At 49.9% G+C, this 21,190-nt stretch overlaps 1 protein-coding gene across 1 annotated transcript in view; it reads left to right on the top strand.

The window, feature by feature from the left end:
* The window catches only part of MYL3 (myosin light chain 3), a 73,920-nt gene extending 53,620 nt beyond the window's left edge, over positions 1-20,300 (top strand). Inside the window, exons 4-7 of the mRNA XM_075316916.1 lie at positions 12,642-12,815; positions 12,921-12,998; positions 15,465-15,497; positions 20,216-20,300. Coding sequence (XP_075173031.1) covers positions 12,642-12,815; positions 12,921-12,998; positions 15,465-15,493 — 281 coding nt within the window. The 3' untranslated portion in view covers positions 15,494-15,497; positions 20,216-20,300. The remainder of the gene's footprint in view (positions 1-12,641; positions 12,816-12,920; positions 12,999-15,464; positions 15,498-20,215) is intronic.
* Positions 20,301-21,190: the final 890 nt, after the last annotated feature.

The following is a 21,190-nucleotide window of genomic DNA, read 5'->3' as shown; positions in this document are numbered from 1 at the left end:
CTGACAGAGTCAGTGCGGGCAGAGTCAGTGCGGAGAGAGTCAGTGCGGAGAGAGTCAGTGCGGACAGAGTCAGTGCGGACAGAGTCAGTGCAGTGCGGGCAGAGTCAGTGCAGTGCGGGCAGAGTCAGTGCAGTGCGGCAGAGTCAGTGCGGGCAGAGTCAGTGCGGGCAGAGTCAGTGCGGGCAGAGTCAGTGCAGGCAGAGTCAGTGCGGGCAGAGTCAGTGTAGTGCAGACAGAGTCAGTGCGGGCAGAGTCAGTGCAGTGCGGGCAGAGTCAGTGCGGGCAGAGTCAGTGCAGTGCGGGCAGAGTCAGTGCGGCAGAGTCAGTGCGGCAGAGTCAGTGCGGCAGAGTCAGTGCGGGCAGAGTCAGTGCAGTGCGGGCAGAGTCAGTGCGGGCAGAGTCAGTGCAGTGCGGGCAGAGTCAGTGCGGCAGAGTCAATGCGGGCAGAGTCAGTGCGGGCAGAGTAAGTGCAGTGCGGCAGAGTCAGTGCGGGCAGAGTCAGTGCGGGCAGAGCCAGTGCGGGCAGAGTCAGTGCAGTGCGGGCAGTCAGTGCAGTGCGGGCAGAGTCAGTGCGGCAGAGTCAGTGCGGGCAGAGGCAGTGCGGGCAGAGTCAGTGCGGGCAGAGTCAGTGCAGTGCGGGCAGTCAGTGCAGTGCGGGCAGAGTCAGTGCAGGCAGAGTCAGTGCGGGCAGAGTCAGTGCGGGCAGAGTCAGTGCGGAGAGAGTCAGTGCGGAGAGAGTCAGTGCGGAGAGAGTCAGTGCGAAGAGAGTCAGTGCGGAGAGAGTCAGTGCAGTGCAGGCAGAGTCAGTGCGGGCAGAGTCAGTGCGGAGAAAGTCAGTGCGGAGAGAGTCAGTGCAGTGCTGACAGAGTCAGTGCGGGCAGAGTCAGTGCGGGCAGAGTCAGTGCGGGCAGAGTCAGTGCGGAGAGAGTCAGTGCGGAGAGAGTCAGTGCGGAGAGAGTCAGTGCGGACAGAGTCAGTGCAGTGCAGGCAGAGTCAGTGCGGGCAGAGTCAGTGCAGTGAAGACAGAGTCGGTGCGGGCAGAGTCAGTGCGGGCAGAGTCAGTGCAGTGCGGGCAGAGTCAGTGCGGGCAGAGTCAGTGCAGTGCGGGCAGAGTCAGTGCGGCAGAGTCAGTGCGGCAGAGTCAGTGCGGGCAGAGTCAGTGCAGTGCGGGCAGAGTCAGTGCAGTGCGGGCAGAGTCAGTGCGGGCAGAGTCAGTGCAGTGCGGGCAGAGTCAGTGCGGCAGAGTCAGTGCGGGCAGAGTCAGTGTGGGCAGAGTAAGTGCAGTGCGGCAGAGTCAGTGCGGGCAGAGCCAGTGCGGGCAGAGTCAGTGCAGTGCGGGCAGTCAGTGCAGTGCGGGCAGAGTCAGTGCGGGCAGAGTCAGTGCGGGCAGAGTCAGTGCGGGCAGAGTCCATGCGGGCAGAGTCAGTGCAGTGCGGGCAGAGTCAGTGCAGTGCGGGCAGAGTCAGTGCGGGCAGAGTCAGTGCGGGCAGAGTCAGTGCGGGCAGAGTCAGTGCAGTGCGGGCAGAGTCAGTGCGGGCAGAGTCAGTGCGGACAGAGTCAGTGCGGACAGAGTCAGTGCAGTGCAGACAGAGTCAGTGCGGGCAGATCAGCGTGGAGAGAGTCAGTGCAGTGCAGGCAGAGTCAATGCGGGCAGAGTCAGTGCAGGCAGAGTCATTGCGGGCAGAGTCAGTGCGGGCAGAGTCAGTGCGGGCAGAGTCAGTGCGGGCAGAGTCAGTGCGGAGAGAGTCAGTGCGGAGAGAGTCAGTGCGAAGAGAGTCAGTGCATAGAGAGTCAGTGCAGTGCGGGCAGAGTCAGTGCGGGCAGAGTCAGTGCGGAGAAAGTCAGTGCGGAGAGAGTCAGTGCAGTGCTGACAGAGTCAGTGCGGGCAGAGTCAGTGCGGAGAAAGTCAGTGCGGAGAGAGTCAGTGCGGAGAGAGTCAGTGCAGTGCAGATAGAGTCAGTAAGGGCAGAGTCAGTGCAGTGCGGGCAGAGTCAGTGCGGGCAGAGTCAGTGCAGTGCGGGTAGAGTCAGTCCAGTGCAGGCAGAGTCAGTGCGGAGAGAGTCAGTGCGGAGAGAGTCAGTGCGGAGAGAGTCAGTGCGGAGAGAGTCAGTGCAGTGCAGATAGAGTCAGTGAGGGCAGAGTCAGTGCAGTGCGGGCAGAGTCAGTGCGGAGAAAGTCAGTGCGGAGTCAGTGCAGTGCTGACAGAGTCAGTGCGGGCAGAGTCAGTGCGGAGAAAGTCAGTGCGGAGAGAGTCAGTGCGGAGAGAGTCAGTGCAGTGCAGATAGAGTCAGTGAGGGCAGAGTCAGTGCAGTGCGGGCAGAGTCAGTGCGGGCAGAGTCAGTGCAGTGCGGGTAGAGTCAGTGCAGTGCAGGCAGAGTCAGTGCGGGCAGAGTCAGTGCGGAGAGAGTCAGTGCGGAGAGAGTCAGTGCGGAGAGAGTCAGTGCGGAGAGAGTTAGTGCGGAGAGAGTCAGTGCGGAGAGAGTCAGTGCGGAGAGAGTCAGTGCGGGCAGAGTCAGTGCGGAGAGAGTCAGTGCGGGCAGAGTCAGTGCGGGCAGAGTCAGTGCGGAGAGAGTCAGTGCGCGCCGATGCGAGAAAGCGAAGGGGGAATCATAGGAAGGCAATAATCACTGCTGGAGGTGGCCGCCAAAGTCCAACCCCGAGAAAAACCCAAATTTATCAAAAAATGGAAAGAACATCCAAAGGAAAAATATCAATTATTTGTTTTATCCAAAGCTGAAGTCCCCCCCCTCTTAACTGTCTGAGTGCAGCTGATGATAAGACTTCCTATAGATCAGTGCACCCCAACTGTACAAAAATCAGGCTCCGAATTACGAGTTCCGGTGTTTTATGTAGATTGAGCATCACTGTGCTCAGTACTCTCAGTGCTCAGTACTCTCAGTACTCTCAGTGCTCAGTACTCTCAGTACTCTCAGCGCTCAGTGCTCAGTACAATCAGTACTCTCAGTGCTCAGTACTCTCAGTGCTCAGTACTCTCAGTGCTCAGTACTCTCAGTACTCTCAGTGCTCAGTACTCTCAGTACTCTCAGCGCTCAGTGCTCAGTACAATCAGTACTCTCAGTGCTCAGTACTCTCAGTGCTCAGTACTCTCAGTACTCTCAGCGCTCAGTGCTCAGTACTCTCAGTGCTCAGTACTCTCAGTGCTCAGTACTCTCAGTACTCTCAGTGCTCAGTACTCTCAGTGCTCAGTACTCTCAGTGCTCAGTGCTCAGCACTCTCAGCGCTCAGTACTCTCAGTGCTCAGTACTCTCAGTGCTCAGTGCTCTCAGTGCTCAGTACTCTCAGTACTCTCAGTGCTCAGTACTCTCAGTGCTCTCAGTACTCTCAGTGCTCTCAGTACTCTCAGTGCTCAGTGCTCTCAGTGCTCAGTACTCTCAGTACTCTCAGTGCTCAGTACTCTCAGTGCTCAGTACTCTCAGTGCTCTCAGTGCTCAGTACTCTCAGTGCTCAGTACTCTCAGTGCACAGTACTCTCAGTGCACAGTACTCTCAGTGCTCAGTGCTCAGTACTCTCAGTGCTCAGTACTCTCAGTGCTCAGTGCTCTCAGTACTCTCAGTGCTCAGTGCTCAGTACTCTCAGTGCTCAGTACTCTCAGTGCTCAGTACTCTCAGTGCTCAGTACTCTCAGTGCTCAGTGCTCAGCACTCTCAGTGCTCAGTACTCTCAGTGCTCAGTACTCTCAGTGCTCAGTGCTCTCAGTACTCTCAGTGCTCAGTACTCTCAGTGCTCAGTGCTCAGCACTCTCAGTGCTCAGTACTCTCAGTGCTCAGTGCTCTCAATACTCTCAGTGCTCAGTACTCTCAGTGCTCAGTACTCTCAGTGCTCAGTACTCTCAGTACTCTCAGTGCTCAGTACTCTCAGTGCTCAGTACTCTCAGTGCTCAGTGCTCAGCACTCTCAGTGCTCAGTACTCTCAGTGCTCAGTGCTCTCAGTACTCTCAGTGCTCAGTACTCTCAGTGCTCAGTACTCTCAGTGCTCAGTGCTCAGCACTCTCAGTGCTCAGTACTCTCAGTGCTCAGTACTCTCAGTGCTCAGTGTCAGTGCAGTGCGGGCAGAGTCAGTGCGGCAGAGTCATTGCGGGCAGAGTCAGTGCGGGCAGAGTCAGTGCGGGCAGAGTCAGTGCGGGCAGAGTCAGTGCGGAGAAAGTCAGTGCGGAGAGAGTCAGTGCGCAGAGAGTCAGTGCGGAGAGAGTCAGTGCAGTGCAGAGTCAGTGCAGTGAGGGCAGAGTCAGTGCGGGCAGAGTCAGTGCAGTGCGGGTAGAGTCAGTGCAGTGCAGGCAGAGTCAGTGCGGGCAGAGTCAGTGCGGAGAGAGTCAGTGCGGAGAGAGTCAGTGCGGAGAGAGTCAGTGCGGGCAGAGTCAGTGCGGAGAGAGTCAGTGCGGAGAGAGTCAGTGCGCGCCGATGCGAGAAAGCGAAGGGGGAATCATAGGAAGGCAATAATCACTGCTGGAGGTGGCCGCCAAAGTCCAACCCCGAGAAAAACCCAAATTTATCGAAAAATGGAAAGAACATCCAAAGGAAAAATATCAATTATTTGTTTTATCCAAAGCTGAAGTCCCCCCCCTCTTAACTGTCTGAGTGCAGCTGATGATAAGACTTCCTATAGATGAGTGCACCCCAACTGTACAAAAATCAGGGTCCGAATTACGAGTTCCGGTGTTTTATGTAGATTGAGCATCACTGTGCTCAGTACTCTCAGTGCTCAGTACTCTCAGTACTCTCAGTGCTCAGTACTCTCAGTACTCTCAGCGCTCAGTGCTCAGTACAATCAGTACTCTCAGTGCTCAGTACTCTCAGTGCTCAGTACTCTCAGTGCTCAGTACTCTCAGCGCTCAGTACTCTCAGCGCTCAGTGCTCAGTACTCTCAGTGCTCAGTACTCTCAGCGCTCAGTGCTCAGTACTCTCAGTGCTCAGTACTCTCGGTGCTCAGTGCTCAGTACTCTCAGTGCTCAGTACAATCAGTGCTCAGTACTCTCAGTGCTCAGTACTCTCAGTGCTCAGTACTCTCAGTGCTCTCAGTGCTCAGTACTCTCAGTGCTCAGTACTCTCAGTGCTCTCAGTGCTCAGTACTCTCAGTGCTCAGTACTCTCAGTGCTCAGTGCTCAGTACTCTCAGTGCTCAGTACTCTCAGTGCTCTCAGTGCTCAGTACTCTCAGTGCTCAGTACTCTCAGTGCTCAGTACTCTCAGGGCTCAGTGCTCAGTACTCTCAGTGCTCAGTGCTCAGTACTCTCAGTGCTCAGTACAATCAGTGCTCAGTACTCTCAGTGCTCAGTACTCTCAGTGCTCTCAGTGCTCAGTACTCTCAGTGCTCAGTACTCTCAGTGCTCTCAGTGCTCAGTACTCAGTACTCTCAGTGCTCAGTACTCTCAGTGCTCAGTACTCTCAGTGCTCTCAGTGCTCAGTACTCTCAGTGCTCTCAGTGCTCAGTACTCTCAGTGCTCAGTACGCTCAGTGCTCAGTACTCTCAGTACGCTCAGTACTCTCAGTGCTCTCAGTGCTCTCAGTGCTCTCAGTGCTCAGTACTCTCAGTGCTCAGTACTCTCAGTGCTCAGTACTCTCAGTACTCTCAGTGCTCAGTACTTTCAGTGCTCTCAGCGCTCAGTGCTCAGTACTCTCAGTACTCTCAGTGCTCAGTACTCTCAGTGCTCAGTACTCTCAGTGCTCAGTACTCTCAGTACTCTCAGTGCTCAGTACTCTCAGTGCTCAGTACTCTCAGTGCTCAGTGCTCAGCACTCTCAGTGCTCAGTACTCTCAGTGCTCAGTACTCTCAGTGCTCAGTACAATCAGTGCTCTCAGTGCTCAGTACTCTCAGTGCTCAGTACTCTCAGTGCTCAGTACTCTCAGTGCTCTCAGTGCTCAGTACTCAGTACTCTCAGTGCTCAGTACTCTCAGTGCTCAGTACTCTCAGTACTCTCAGTGCTCAGTACTCTCAGTACTCAGTACTCTCAGTGCTCAGTACTCTCAGTACTCTCAGTGCTCAGTACTCTCAGTGCTCAGTACTCTCAGTGCTCTCAGCGCTCAGTACTCTCAGTACTCTCAGTGCTCAGTACTCTCAGTGCTCAGTACTCAGTACTCTCAGTGCTCAGTACTCTCAGTGCTCAGTGCTCAGCACTCTCAGTGCTCAGTACTCTCAGTGCTCAGTACTCTCAGTGCTCAGTACAATCAGTGCTCTCAGTGCTCAGTACTCTCAGTGCTCAGTACTCTCAGTGCTCTCAGTGCTCAGTACTCAGTACTCTCAGTGCTCAGTACTCTCAGTGCTCTCAGTGCTCAGTACTCTCAGTGCTCAGTACTCTCAGTACTCAGTACTCTCAGTACTCAGTACACTCAGTGCTCAGTAATCTCAGTGCTCAGTAATCTCAGTGCTCTCAGTGCTCAGTACTCTCAGTGCTCAGTACAATCAGTGCTCAGTACTCTCAGTGCTCAATACGCTCAGTGCTCAGTACACTCAGTGCTCAGTACTCTCAGTGCTCAGTACAATCAGTGCTCAGTACAATCAGTGCTCAGTACTCTCAGTACTCTCAGTGCTCAGTACTTTCAGTGCTCAGTACTCTCAGTGCTCAGTACTTTCAGTGCTCAGTACTCTCAGTGCTCAGTACTCTCAGTACTCTCAGTGCTCAGTACTTTCAGTGCTCTCAGTGCTCAGTACTCTCAGTGCTCAGTACTCTCAGTGCTCAGTACTCTCAGGGCTCAGTGCTCAGTGCTCTCAGTGCTCAGTGCTCAGTACTCTCAGTGCTCAGTACAATCAGTGCTCAGTACTCTCAGTGCTCAGTACTCTCAGTGCTCTCAGTGCTCAGTACTCTCAGTGCTCAGTACTCTCAGTGCTCTCAGTGCTCAGTACTCAGTACTCTCAGTGCTCAGTACTCTCAGTGCTCAGTACTCTCAGTACTCTCAGTGCTCTCAGTGCTCAGTACTCTCAGTGCTCAGTACGCTCAGTGCTCAGTACGCTCAGTGCTCAGTACTCTCAGTACGCTCAGTACTCTCAGTGCTCTCAGTGCTCTCAGTGCTCTCAGTGCTCAGTACTCTCAGTGCTCAGTACTCTCAGTGCTCAGTGCTCAGTACTCTCAGTGCTCAGTACTCTCAGTGCTCAGTACTCTCAGTGCTCAGTACTCTCAGTACTCTCAGTGCTCAGTACTTTCAGTGCTCTCAGCGCTCAGTGCTCAGTACTCTCAGTACTCTCAGTGCTCAGTACTCTCAGTGCTCAGTACTCTCAGTGCTCAGTACTCTCAGTACTCTCAGTGCTCAGTACTCTCAGTGCTCAGTACTCTCAGTGCTCAGTGCTCAGCACTCTCAGTGCTCAGTACTCTCAGTGCTCAGTACTCTCAGTGCTCAGTACAATCAGTGCTCTCAGTGCTCAGTACTCTCAGTGCTCAGTACTCTCAGTGCTCAGTACTCTCAGTGCTCTCAGTGCTCAGTACTCAGTACTCTCAGTGCTCAGTACTCTCAGTGCTCAGTACTCTCAGTACTCTCAGTGCTCAGTACTCTCAGTACTCAGTACTCTCAGTGCTCAGTACTCTCAGTACTCTCAGTGCTCAGTACTCTCAGTGCTCAGTACTCTCAGTGCTCTCAGCGCTCAGTACTCTCAGTACTCTCAGTGCTCAGTACTCTCAGTGCTCAGTACTCTCAGTACTCTCAGTGCTCAGTACTCTCAGTGCTCAGTACTCTCAGTGCTCAGTGCTCAGCACTCTCAGTGCTCAGTACTCTCAGTGCTCAGTACTCTCAGTGCTCAGTGCTCAGTACTCTCAGTGCTCAGTACAATCAGTGCTCTCAGTGCTCAGTACTCTCAGTGTTCAGTACTCTCAGTGCTCTCAGTGCTCAGTACTCAGTACTCTCAGTGCTCAGTACTCTCAGTGCTCAGTACTCTCAGTGCTCTCAGTGCTCAGTACTCTCAGTGCTCAGTACTCTCAGTGCTCAGTACTCTCAGTACTCAGTACTCTCAGTACTCAGTACACTCAGTGCTCAGTAATCTCAGTGCTCAGTAATCTCAGTGGTCTCAGTGCTCAGTGCTCCGTACTCTCAGTGCTCAGTACAATCAGTGCTCAGTACTCTCAGTGCTCAATACGCTCAGTGCTCAGTACACTCAGTGCTCAGTACTCTCAGTGCTCAGTACAATCAGTGCTCTCAGTGCTCAGTACTCTCAGTGCTCAGTACTCTCAGTGCTCAGTACTCTCAGTGCTCTCAGTGCTCAGTACTCAGTACTCTCAGTGCTCAGTACTCTCAGTGCTCAGTACTCTCAGTACTCTCAGTGCTCAGTACTCTCAGTGCTCAGTACTCTCAGTACTCTCAGTGCTCAGTACTCTCAGTGCTCAGTACTCTCAGTGCTCAGTGCTCAGCACTCTCAGTGCTCAGTACTCTCAGTGCTCAGTACTCTCAGTGCTCAGTACAATCAGTGCTCTCAGTGCTCAGTACTCTCAGTGCTCAGTACTCTCAGTGCTCAGTACTCTCAGTGCTCTCAGTGCTCAGTACTCAGTACTCTCAGTGCTCAGTACTCTCAGTGCTCAGTACTCTCAGTACTCTCAGTGCTCAGTACTCTCAGTACTCAGTACTCTCAGTGCTCAGTACTCTCAGTGCTCTCAGTGCTCAGTACTCTCAGTGCTCAGTACTCTCAGTGCTCTCAGCGCTCAGTACTCTCAGTACTCTCAGTGCTCAGTACTCTCAGTGCTCAGTACTCTCAGTACTCTCAGTGCTCAGTACTCTCAGTGCTCAGTACTCTCAGTGCTCAGTGCTCAGCACTCTCAGTGCTCAGTACTCTCAGTGCTCAGTACTCTCAGTGCTCAGTACTCTCAGTGCTCAGTACAATCAGTGCTCTCAGTGCTCAGTACTCTCAGTGCTCAGTACTCTCAGTGCTCAGTACTCAGTACTCTCAGTGCTCAGTACTCTCAGTGCTCAGTACTCTCAGTGCTCTCAGTGCTCAGTACTCTCAGTGCTCAGTACTCTCAGTGCTCAGTACTCTCAGTACTCAGTACTCTCAGTACTCAGTACACTCAGTGCTCAGTAATCTCAGTGCTCAGTAATCTCAGTGCTCTCAGTGCTCAGTGCTCAGTACTCTCAGTGCTCAGTACAATCAGTGCTCAGTACTCTCAGTGCTCAATACGCTCAGTGCTCAGTACACTCAGTGCTCAGTACTCTCAGTGCTCAGTACAATCAGTGCTCAGTACAATCAGTGCTCAGTACTCTCAGTACTCTCAGTGCTCAGTACTTTCAGTGCTCAGTACTCTCAGTGCTCAGTACTTTCAGTGCTCAGTACTCTCAGTGCTCAGTACTCTCAGTACTCTCAGTGCTCAGTACTTTCAGTACTCAGTACACTCAGTGCTCAGTACACTCAGTGCTCAATACTCTCAGTGCTCAGTACTCTCAGTACTCTCAGTGCTCAGTACTCTCAGTACTCAGTACTCTCAGTGCTCAGTACTCTCAGTGCTCAGTACGCTCAGTGCTCACTACTCTCAGTGCTCAGTACTCTCAGTGCTCAGTACTCTCAGTGCTCAGTACTCTCAGTGCTCAGTGCTCAGTACTCTCAGTGCTCAGTACAATCAGTGCTCAGTACTCTCAGTGCTCAGTACTCTCAGTGCTCAGTGCTCAGTACCCTCAGTGCTCAGTACTCTCAGTGCTCAGTACTCTCAGTGCTCAGTACTCTCAGTGCTCAGTGCTCAGTACAATCAGTGCTCAGTACTCTCAGTGCTCAGTACTCTCAGTACTCTCAGTGCTCAGTACTCTCAGTGCTCAGTACTCTCAGTGCTCAGTACACTCAGTGCTCAGTACTCTCAGTACTCTCAGTGCTCAGTACTCTCAGTACTCTCAGTGCTCAGTACTCTCAGTGCTCTCAGTGCTCAGTACTCTCAGTGCTCTCAGTGCTCAGTGCTCTCAGTGCTCAGTACTCTCAGTGCTCTCAGTGCTCAGTACTCTCAGTGCTCTCAGTACTCTCAGTGCACAGTACTCTCAGTGCTCTCAGTACTCAGTACTCTCAGTGCTCAGTACTCTCAGTACTCTCAGTGCTCTCAGCGCTCAGTGCTCAGTACTCTCAGTACTCTCAGTGCTCTCAGCGCTCAGTGCTCAGTACTCTCAGTACTCTCAGTGCTCAGTACTCTCAGTGCTCAGTACTCTCAGTACTCTCAGTGCTCAGTACTCTCAGTGCTCAGTGCTCAGCACTCTCAGTGCTCAGTACTCTCAGTGCTCAGTACTCTCAGTGCTCAGTACTCTCAGTGCTCTCAGTGCTCAGTACTCAGTACTCTCAGTGCTCAGTATTCTCAGTGCTCAGTACTCTCAGTGCTCAGTACTCTCAGTACTCTCAGTGCTCAGTACTCTCAGTACTCAGTACTCTCAGTACTCAGTACACTCAGTGCTCAGTAATCTCAGTGCTCAGTACTCAGTACTCTCAGTGCTCAGTGCTCAGTACTCTCAGTGCTCAGTACAATCAGTGCTCAGTACTCTCAGTGCTCAATACGCTCAGTGCTCAGTACACTCAGTGCTCAGTACTCTCAGTGCTCAGTACAATCAGTGCTCAGTACAATCAGTGCTCAGTACTCTCAGTGCTCAGTATTTTCAGTGCTCAGTACTCTCAGTGCTCAGTACTTTCAGTGCTCAGTACTCTCAGTGCTCAGTACTCTCAGTACTCTCAGTGCTCAGTACTCTCAGTACTCAGTACTCTCAGTGCTCAGTACTCTCAGTGCTCAGTACTCTCAGTGCTCAGTACGCTCAGTGCTCACTACTCAGTACTCTCAGTACTCAGTACTCTCAGTGCTCAGTACTCTCAGTGCTCAGTGCTCAGTACTCTCAGTGCTCAGTACAATCAGTGCTCAGTACTCTCAGTGCTCAGTACTCTCAGTACCCTCAGTGCTCAGTACTCTCAGTGCTCAGTACTCTCAGTGCTCAGTACTCTCAGTGCTCAGTGCTCAGTACAATCAGTGCTCAGTACTCTCAGTGCTCAGTACTCTCAGTGCTCAGTACTCTCAGTGCTCAGTACACTCAGTGCTCAGTACTCTCAGTACTCTCAGTGCTCAGTACTCTCAGTACTCTCAGTGCTCAGTACTCTCAGTGCTCTCAGTGCTCAGTACTCTCAGTGCTCTCAGTGCTCAGTGCTCTCAGTGCTCAGTACTCTCAGTGCTCTCAGTGCTCAGTACTCTCAGTGCTCTCAGTACTCTCAGTGCTCAGTACTCTCAGTACTCTCAGTGCTCAGTACTCTCAGTGCTCAGTACTCTCAGTGCTCAGTACTCTCAGTGCTCAGTACAATCAGTGCTCTGTACTCTCAGTACTCTCAGTACTCAGTACTCTCAGTGCTCAGTACTCTCAGTGCTCAGTACTCTCAGTGCTCAGTACTCTCAGTACTCTCAGTGCTCAGTACTGTCAGTGCTCAGTACTGTCAGTGCTCAGTACTCTCAGTGCTCAGTACTCTCAGTGCTCAGTGCTCTCAGTGCTCAGTACTCTCAGTGCAAGCCGCTTGCAGTCCCTGAATGGCTCCCACTGGGGGTAACAACAACATTTTCAGATGTAGTGTGTCAAAAAAACCCAGCCCTCTCTCCCCTGGAAGTGCTCAGTTTATGGGTGGCTGTATGTGGGCGAGCAGCTGAACTGCCCAATCATTGACTTACATTGGGATAGCGGGGATCCGTGGCTCCTAAGCTAACCCTATGCTACTCCTAACCTTAGGATACTCCTAATGGTGGAGAGGCCCGAGTATCATTCCTGGCCCTGCTCCTAACCAGTCCTGATCTCATTCACCCTCCCCCTCCACCTAGGAAGGACAGGACAGAAGTGTGTTGAAAACCACAGATAAAGACAGACAAGGGAAAACCAAAACTCTGTCACACAGAGAGATAAAGACAATAAGAGGTTCAGGAGGAAAAACAAGAGCAGGAAGGAAGCTACAAAACAACAAGGGTAACGCCACAACAGCTCCAAACAATAAGCACAACTTTCTGTAGTAAGTTTAGGACACCTCACAGACCAACATAGAATAAACTATAGCTAGCATGGGTGGAAGCATTCAACCAGCATAAATAGGAGGGGAGCAAATGTGATAGGTCATTCCACAACATGCGATCAAAGGAGACTAACAAGCAGACTAGCAGACATTAACTCTTGCTAGCCTGTCTATGAATCAGCACACAGCAGGTTGATGCCCGAGTCTGCCTGTGTTGATCCCAGTCACCAGAAAAACCATTGGGCAAGTGTTAGAATCTGCAATCTGAACAGAGCTCAATGCCACCATGACAGTTGGCAAATATTGGGCAAAACTCCATGAGACAGAATCAGAACTTCCACAGGTCCACTCATCTCTAGTCCTAGCAACAAGAGAAAAAAAGAGCATACCGTTTGTCTGATAGGGTAAACGTTCTTAGGCCTCGCAGCCACGCACCTGAGCCATGTGGACTCCTGACACATTCCTAATTCTCTCATTCGGGGCAGTTGAGCGTGGGTCATTCGGGAAGATCTTGGTGAGATTGAATCTACTGCGGCTTCTCCTTCACCGAGGATAATGTTTTATTTCACTGCCTCAACCCTGATCTCCACACCTCTACCAAGGCTCTGCGGCTATTTCGCCTCTGTCCTTTCTTATTGTTTTTCTCATAGTTGTGTAATATTTCATGCATTGGGTCACATGTTATTGTTTCTCTACAATGTTCTCTTCAGAACTTAACACAAAACTGATGGATTTTGACACCTTTTTGCCAATGTTACAACATATCTCCAAGTCCAAAGAGAAGGGCACCTATGAGGACTTTGTGGAGGGTCTCCGAGTCTTTGACAAGGAAGGCAATGGCACCGTCATGGGGGCAGAAATTCGCCACGTATTGGCTACTCTAGGTAATTCCCTACATTTACCATTATATAAACATTTATGATTTTCATATACTTATAACATCTAACAAGATTGCCAAACTCAATTTTCCAAAATGTATCCTCGACCAGGGGAACGAATGACAGAAGAGGAAGTTGACAAATTGATGTCTGGGCAGGAAGATGCCAATGGCTGCATCAACTATGAAGGTAATTAATCATTATTTCAGAGAATGGAAGTTACAAATAACAAGCCCGAAATAGTTATTGGCAGACGAGCAGGAGAACCAACCACTGAGATCACACTGTATGGGGAAGAAATTAAATATGCACATATTGATCGCAAAACAATTCAGTATTATTATGTCCCACTCAGTTTAGAATTTTCATTAAAAGATTCTCATCTTATTCTCATCATATTTTTCAGATATTTGCATCTGCTAGAAGCATCTAACTGCATCATATGTCATGTCAGACATACAGTATGTTTACATAGGCATCCTGAAAGTACCCATAGCGGTACCTTAAATATTGAAAACCAAAAATAAATAATGAAGATAGTGGCCCACTATAATATTTTTTAAAGGTTTTAAAGGTTCTATACCAGAATAGACATACGTATACACTGAAATCACTGAATGTACCCATAGCGGTACCTTAAATATTGAAAGATACCTAGTAATATCTTAATCAATCCAAAAAGAGTAGAGCCAGCATCCACAGGTAATATTAAAAACGTTTGCTAGATTCATTCAAAAAATAGAGTAAAACATAGACCCTGTCTGGTCTACACATTTCGACCTAATGACACATATAAAACCAAAATGGCAAGCTTACATATATCCTACAACCATACACAATGCCAAAGGGAAAAACAGGGGGAGGAGAAAACAAATCAGGTGTGACAAATAATTACTGAATGTACCAATTATGGTTCCTTAAATATCGAAAAACAAATATATCTGGTACTACCTTAAGCCTTTGTATAATCCAGTATAAATAATGAAGATAGTGGCCCACTATAATATTTTAAAGGTTTTAAAGGTTCTATACCAGAACAGACACATTACACTGGAATCACTGAATGTACCCATTGCGGTTCCTTAAATATTGAAAAACAAATATATCTGGTAATATCTTATTCAAGACTTTGTCTAATCTAGTACAAATAATGAAGATAATGGCCCACTATAATTTTTGAAGGGTTCTATACCAGGACAGAAATACGTATATATACTGGAATCACTGAACGTACCCATTGTGGTTCCTTAAGCACCATCAAATACTGTTGATATAGAATGTTAATATTATATGTAATTTGTTCAATTTGTCTCATATTTTCTAATCATATACATATCAGAAGAGGACACACATGGGGATGCCTACGCTCCTGCCCCAATCTCCTTCCGAAACAAAATGGACAAGAGCATTCAGCATTGATCCTTTACTATTTACTATTTTTTTTAGCTAGAACACTACTTTTTTTTATCCTTCCTTAAATATCTCCCTATTAGAAAGATAGCTGAGGTCACTAATTTCATTCAGCAGCAGATGCGTAGATATGGGGTCAGCACAGGGTGAGTGGACGGAGTGAACCACACCTTAATTGGACCCAAACCGGGCATCAGATTTTAAGAACTACAAAAATGCTCCCTAATTTTAGTGGATATTGTAAGCACCTTAGCAGATGTCAGTGCTGTAGCTGCATAAAATACACTATACAAGGACCAAGACAGATATTACTGCTATACAGTGACCATATAGTGGTAAACAACAGTTCTGCCACCTTCTGCTATAAGTGCCTATCATAAAGAACTAATGCTCACAAAATAAATGCTGCAACCACAGTGATAACGTTTCACCCTCCCCCATAAAAAAATGGTAATTCCTCCTGCCTCAATGGACCGTTAAAAATGAATAAAACATTTTTTATTCACTTTATTCCGGTTATTAATAAGATCCACCGCAATCTGGAGATCATGGCACCGCCTGCCCCGAGACGCTGGTGTCCTCTGCTTGCCCTGCCGTTCTGTGGCGCTCCCCGGCTCCCGGCTCCACCATAAGCTCAGAAGTATCAGTAGTCTGAATTCAGTGCAACGGAATATGTCAGCGCTACAGAAATATACAATATTAATATTAGTGTTTGGGGATTGCGGATACTGCTGAGAGCGGCGCTCGCTCCAATATTGCGCGGTATGAGGGATTTATTAGCATTGGCCGCAGGTTACATTTCATTCCAAAAGTAAAAGGTTCACGTCTGGAATGTGTTCAGTCATCGGGCGACGCTCCGCTCCAAAAACACAGAATAACAATGCAATTACCAAAAACTCACATTGCTGAAAAACAGGCAAAATAGAAAGCGCCGCGCTGCGGAGTCTGGAAACAACGGCTGAGGCTGTAAAATGAAAATTTCATTAGGAATATTGGCAAAAACATCAGGAGCGAGATCCCGGCCCCCGGCCGCACTCCTGTATGATGTCAGGAGATAAAGAGGAAAACAACACTGACGGGAAGCGACTACAGCTGATATAACATAGGGAATTATGCCACTATATCTGGACTGTTACATAGGACTGCTGGACTGATCAATTACACATACTCAGAGTTATCACTGTGGTGTTACATAGGACTGCATTACCTGTATATAACATGACTCTTCCTATTACCTTCTTGCAGCCTTTGTGAAGCACATCATGGCCAGCTGAACAGGTATTGTCTACAATACAAATCTAAGCTAGCAAAATGCAGAGGGGGGGGGGGGTGAATGATAAAGGAACACCCCAACAACTACTACAAAATAAACTCCTCAACATTGAAACTGTGATACCAAGAAGGAAAAGTCGTGAAATTATGGAAATCACAGGATGGGTAGACAAGCACCAGGACTAAACCTTCTCCCATGACTGCAGCCTCTCCAGACTTGTCTCCTGTGGCTGCAGCCTCTCCAGACTTGTCTCCTGTGGCTGCAGCCTCTCTAGACTTGTCTCCTGTAGCTGCAGCATCTCCAGACTTGTCTCCTGTGGCTGCAGCATCTCCAGACTTGTCTCCTGTGGCTGCAGCATCTCCAGACTTGTCTCCTGTGGCTGCAGCATCTCCAGACTTGTCTCCTGTGGCTGCAGCATCTCCAGACTTGTCTCCTGTGGCTGCAGCATCTCCAGACTTGTCTCCTGTGGCTGCAGCATCTCTAGACTTGTCTCCTGTGGTTGCAGCGTCTCCAGACTTGTCTCCTGTGGCTGCAGCATCTCCAGACTTGTCTCCTGTGGCTGCAGCATCTCCAGACTTGTCTCCTGTGGCTGCAGCATCTCCAGACTTGTCTCCTGTGGCTGCAGCATCTCCAGACTTGTCTCCTGTGGCTGCAGCATCTCCAGACTTGTCTCCTGTAGCTGCAGCATCTCCAGACTTGTCTCCTGTAGCTGCAGCATCTCCAGACTTGTCTCCTGTGACTGCAGCCTCTCCAGACTTGTCTCCTGTGGCTGCAGCCTCTCCAGACTTGTCTCCTGTGGCTGCAGCATCTCCAGACTTGTCTCCTGTGGCTGCAGCATCTCCAGACTTGTCTCCTGTGGTTGCAGCATCTCCAGACTTGTTTCCTGTGACTGCAGCCTCTCCAGACTTGTCTCCTGTGGCTGCAGCCTCTCTAGACTTGTCTCCTGTAGCTGTAGCATCTCTAGACTTGTCTCCTGTAGCTGTAGCCTCTCCAGACTTGTCTCCTGTGGCTGCAGCATCTCCAGACTTGTCTCCTGTAGCTGCAGCATCTCCAGACTTGTCTCCTGTAGCTGCAGCATCTCTAGACTTGTCTCCTGTAGCTGCAGCCTCTCCAGACTTGTCTCCTGTGGCTGCAGCATCTCCAGACTTGTCTCCTGTAGCTGCAGCATCTCCAGACTTGTCTCCTGTAGCTGCAGCATCTCCAGACTTGTCTCCTGTAGCTGCAGCATCTCCAGACTTGTCTCCTGTGACTGCAGCCTCTCCAGACTTGTCTCCTGTGGCTGCAGCCTCTCTAGACTTGTCTCCTGTAGCTGCAGCATCTCCAGACTTGTCTCCTGTGGCTGCAGCATCTCCAGACTTGTCTCCTGTAGCTGCAGCATCTCCAGACTTGTCTCCTGTGGCTACAGCCTCTCTAGACTTGTCTCCTGTGGCTGCAGCCTCTCTAGACTTGTCTCCTGTAGCTGCAGCATCTCCAGACTTGTCTCCTGTGGCTGCAGCATCTCCAGACTTGTCTCCTGTGGCTGCAGCATCTCCAGACTTGTCTCCTGTAGCTGCAGCATCTCCAGACTTGTCTCCTGTAGCTGCAGCATCTCCAGACTTGTCTCCTGTGGCTGCAGCATCTCCAGACTTGTCTCCTGTGGCTGCAGCATCTCCAGACTTGTCTGCTATGGCTCCAGTGCCTTCGGACACATCTATGGACTTGTCTCCTGTGACTACAGCATTTATGGACTTGTCCCCCATGTCTGCAGCATCTCCAGACTTGTCCCCCATGGCTTCAGTATCTCTGGACTTTTCTTCCCTGATTACTGCATCTCCAGACTTTTCTCCTGTGGCTCCAGCATTTCCGGACTTGTATCCCGTGGCTGCAGTATCTCTGAACTTGTCTCACATGGCTTCAGTGGATCCCGCTGATTATACAAGTGGTTTCAAAAGGCAGAACCTTCCTCAGATGACCATTAATAACCTCAGTCATCGCAGTTGAGGCTGGAAGTGCCGGGATTTCTGCACGTGGCTCAGACTCTAGATTGGAGAATTTCCATTTTCTCATTGTTTTCACATCAGTAATGTCTCCATCTTGCGATTTCCATAACTCACCATATTTCCTTTTGGTTTTGTAATATCAGTATTGAGGAGCGAAATTCCAAGACATTATAAACATACAAGAAATCAAGATCAATAGTATAACATTTGGGGTCACCATACGAGAAAATGCAACCCCAACACCTCTCACTCAGCTATCTCTTAACTTTTAACACTCACTTCCTCATATGGCCTCAACCAATGGTCCTTCTCAGCTACCCACAAAGATGCCCACCCCACAAACTTACACACCCTTGCATAAATGTCAAACACCTTGATCTACAGTCACTTTCTGTGTCCCTTCTCCCTCTTACAGACATACGGTAACTACATGATGCAGATCCTGCTGTCTCTTTATATAATACCACAATAGCTGCACCTCTCGAATGAGCCCCTCCTGTATATCAAAACTCGCACAATCAACAGACAACCCTGGCACACCAGCTTCACTAAAGAACTGAGACGGGCTTCCAGGATTGCTGAGCAGATATGAAAGAGTTCCAATTTCTACAAGCACTTTATCAAAACAAACCTACTTCTCATCCCACATTTCCTCTCTATCTCCCAACCCTAAACAGCTATTCAACACCTTCAATTCTCTCCTCCGTCTCCGGCACCACCTCCCTCTCCTCTCCTCCGTCTCTGGCACCACCTCCCTCTCCTCTCATCTCAGGCAAAGATATTGCCTCTTTCTTCTAGCAGAAGATTGATAACATCAGAGTAAGCTTTGGCTTACAGTCTCCGCAGCCACTCCTCACAACTACTCAGCCGTCTTCCTCCAAATCCAGCTTCTCCACCACGACAGAAGATCATCTTTCCACTCTGCTCTCAAGATCCCATCTCACCACCTGTGCACTTGACCCGCTCCCCTCACTGCAGTCTTCGACTTGACCATAACCCATCTCTTCAACCTATCACTAACAACTGGTGTCTTGCCCTCATGCTCTAAACATGCCTCGATCACACCCATCCTCAAAAGTCCTTTCTTTGACCCTTCCTTGCCTAGCTATCGCCCCAAATCACTTCTCCCCTATGCCTCAAAACTACTGGAACAGCATGTCCATCTTGAATTGTCCTCACACCTCTCCTCCTGCTCCCTCTTTGACCGGTTACAATTCCGGCTGTATTCCGACCGCATCACTCTACTGAAACTGCCCTAACTAAAGTCATCAATGACCTACTAATCGCCAAAGCCAAGTGACACTACTCTGTCCTCCTCCTGGACCTGTCCTCTGCCCTCTACACTACTCTGTCCTCCTCCTCCTGGACCTGTCCTCTGCCCTCTACACTACTCTGTCCTTCTCCTCCTGGACCTGTCCTCTGCCCTCTACGCTACGCTGTCCTCCTCCTCCTGGACCTGTCCTCTGCCCTCTACACTACTCTGTCCTCCTCCTCCTGGACCTGTCCTCTGCCCTCTACACTACTCTGTCCTCCTCCTGGACCTGTCCTCTGCTTTTGACACAGTAGACCATTCCCTCCTATTACAGATTCTCTCATCTCTGGGCATCACAGACTTGGCGCTATCTTGGATCTCTTCATAGTTAACTGACCGGACATTCAGAGTCTCCCATTCTCACACCACTTCCTCATCTCGCCCCCTATCTGTCGGTGTCCCCCAAGGTTCAGTTCTTGGACCCCTGCTGTTCTCCATTTACACCTTCGGCCTGGGACAGCTCATAGAGTCCCACGGCTTCCAGTATCATCTCTATGCCGATGACACACAGATCTACCTCTCTGGACCTGACATCACCTCCTTACTAACCAAAATCCCACAATGTCTCCCTTGTATCTCATCCTTTTTCTCCTCTCAATTTCTAAAACTTAATGCTGGCAAAACATTCATCATATTTGCTCCATCTCACTAAATCCCCAACAGACCTAACCATCATGGTCAGTGGCTGCTCACTATCCCCAGTCCTGCGTGCTTGCTGAGTCGGGGTAACCCTTGACTCTGCTGTGTCCTTCAAGCCACATATTCAAGCCATTTCCACCTCCTGCCGCATCCAACTCAAAAATATTTTCCAGATCCGTACATTCCTTGACCAAGAATCTACAAAAACACAAGTGCATGCCCTCATCGTCTCCCGCCTGGACTACTGCAACCTCCTGCTCTCTGGCCTCCCTTCTAACACTTTTACTCCCTCCAATCTAGCCTAAACTCTGCGGCCCGCCTAATCCACCTCTCCCCCCGCTACTCCCCGACCTCTCCACTCTGCCAATCCCTTCACTGGCTTCCCATCACCCAAAAACTCCAGTTCAAAACCCTAACCATGACCTCCAAAGCCATGCACAACCTGTCTCCTCCCTACATCTGTGACCTAGTCTCCCGGTACCTACCTGCACGCAACCTCAGATCCTCACAAGATCTCCTCCTCTCTTATCTCCTCTCTCATCTCCTCTTCCCACCATCGCGTACAAGATTTCTCCCGCGCCTCCCCCATACTCTGGATCTCTGGGATGTGCATATTTATTGATCCTTTTTTCTTGTTATTGGACGTATATGTATATTTCGGTATTTACTGCTCCGCGCCCGTTAGTCTGTCCCTTTCTGACCCCATTGTGTCATATCACAGTGATGTGTAGAGACTCTTATCTTCTCTTTATTCTGTTTTCTTTTCTGCTGTTTATTTGTTTCTTTGTTGCAGAAATGTCCACGCCTCGGTCTTCAGGAACCCGGAGCCGGTGCTGGAAGCCCCTCAATGATCCCACCCTGGAGAGAAGACCTCAAATGTCACATAAAAATCCCCCAGGGAGGGAAAGTGAATAAATTCCTTGAAATAAATGAATTTTCCGTTGTTTCTTATTGCATCAGGTCTGGTTTTGCATCAGTTACGGGGTTGTGTCCCCCAATATCAGAATCCCCCATGTCTGAAGTCCTGGGGTCATTGTCTGCTGTGATGGTGATGGTATCTGATCCTGGGAAAGCTGGGTGATGATATTATCGGCTGGTTTTATGACCTGTGGATGGCGCCATTCGGAGAAGCAGCAGGTTTTCTCTCGCGCTGCAGCTGTGGTGGTTGAGGTTTCCATAGTTGGACGTTCTATAGGACCCAACCCCCCAAAAAAGCCAAAACTTTAAGAATAACAAGGGAGGAAGCACCGGGTCTCGCCTGCCCTTTAATTTCCACTTTCCTTTCGAGCTGTGCCATGTGGACTTAGTCACTGCGGGATTGTGTTACCGGCCGGATCGTCAGCTGTAATTTGCAAAGTTATGGAAGGTTTTCCCTTTTTATTTAAAAAAATATATAATATGATGGAGATCAGAAGCAGAATGGATCCGGAGCACGAGGGATAGAGCCTCGAGAGAATCCTTAAAGGGGAATCCCACCTTCAGTTTAGGCGCGGACATCGCTATATGAGGTGCAGAGGCAGCAATCATCCAGGTCCCCCCCGGTCTGCATCTGTGCTGGAGGACCCCAGGTTCTGCCTCTGCGCTGGAGGACCTCAGGTGCTGCCTCTGCACTGCAGGACTCCAGGTTCTGCCTCTGTGCTCAAGGACCCCAGGTTCTGCCTCTGCGCTGGAGGACCCCAGGTTCTGCCTCTGCACTGGAGGACCCCAGGTTCTGCCTCTGTGCTCAAGGACCCCAGGTTCTGCCTCTGCGCTGGAGGACCCCAGGTTC

This window comes from Anomaloglossus baeobatrachus, chromosome 6, assembly GCF_048569485.1.
Source record: "Anomaloglossus baeobatrachus isolate aAnoBae1 chromosome 6, aAnoBae1.hap1, whole genome shotgun sequence".
NCBI lineage: Eukaryota > Metazoa > Chordata > Amphibia > Anura > Aromobatidae > Anomaloglossus > Anomaloglossus baeobatrachus.
This window is presented reverse-complemented; position numbering and strand designations above follow the sequence as displayed.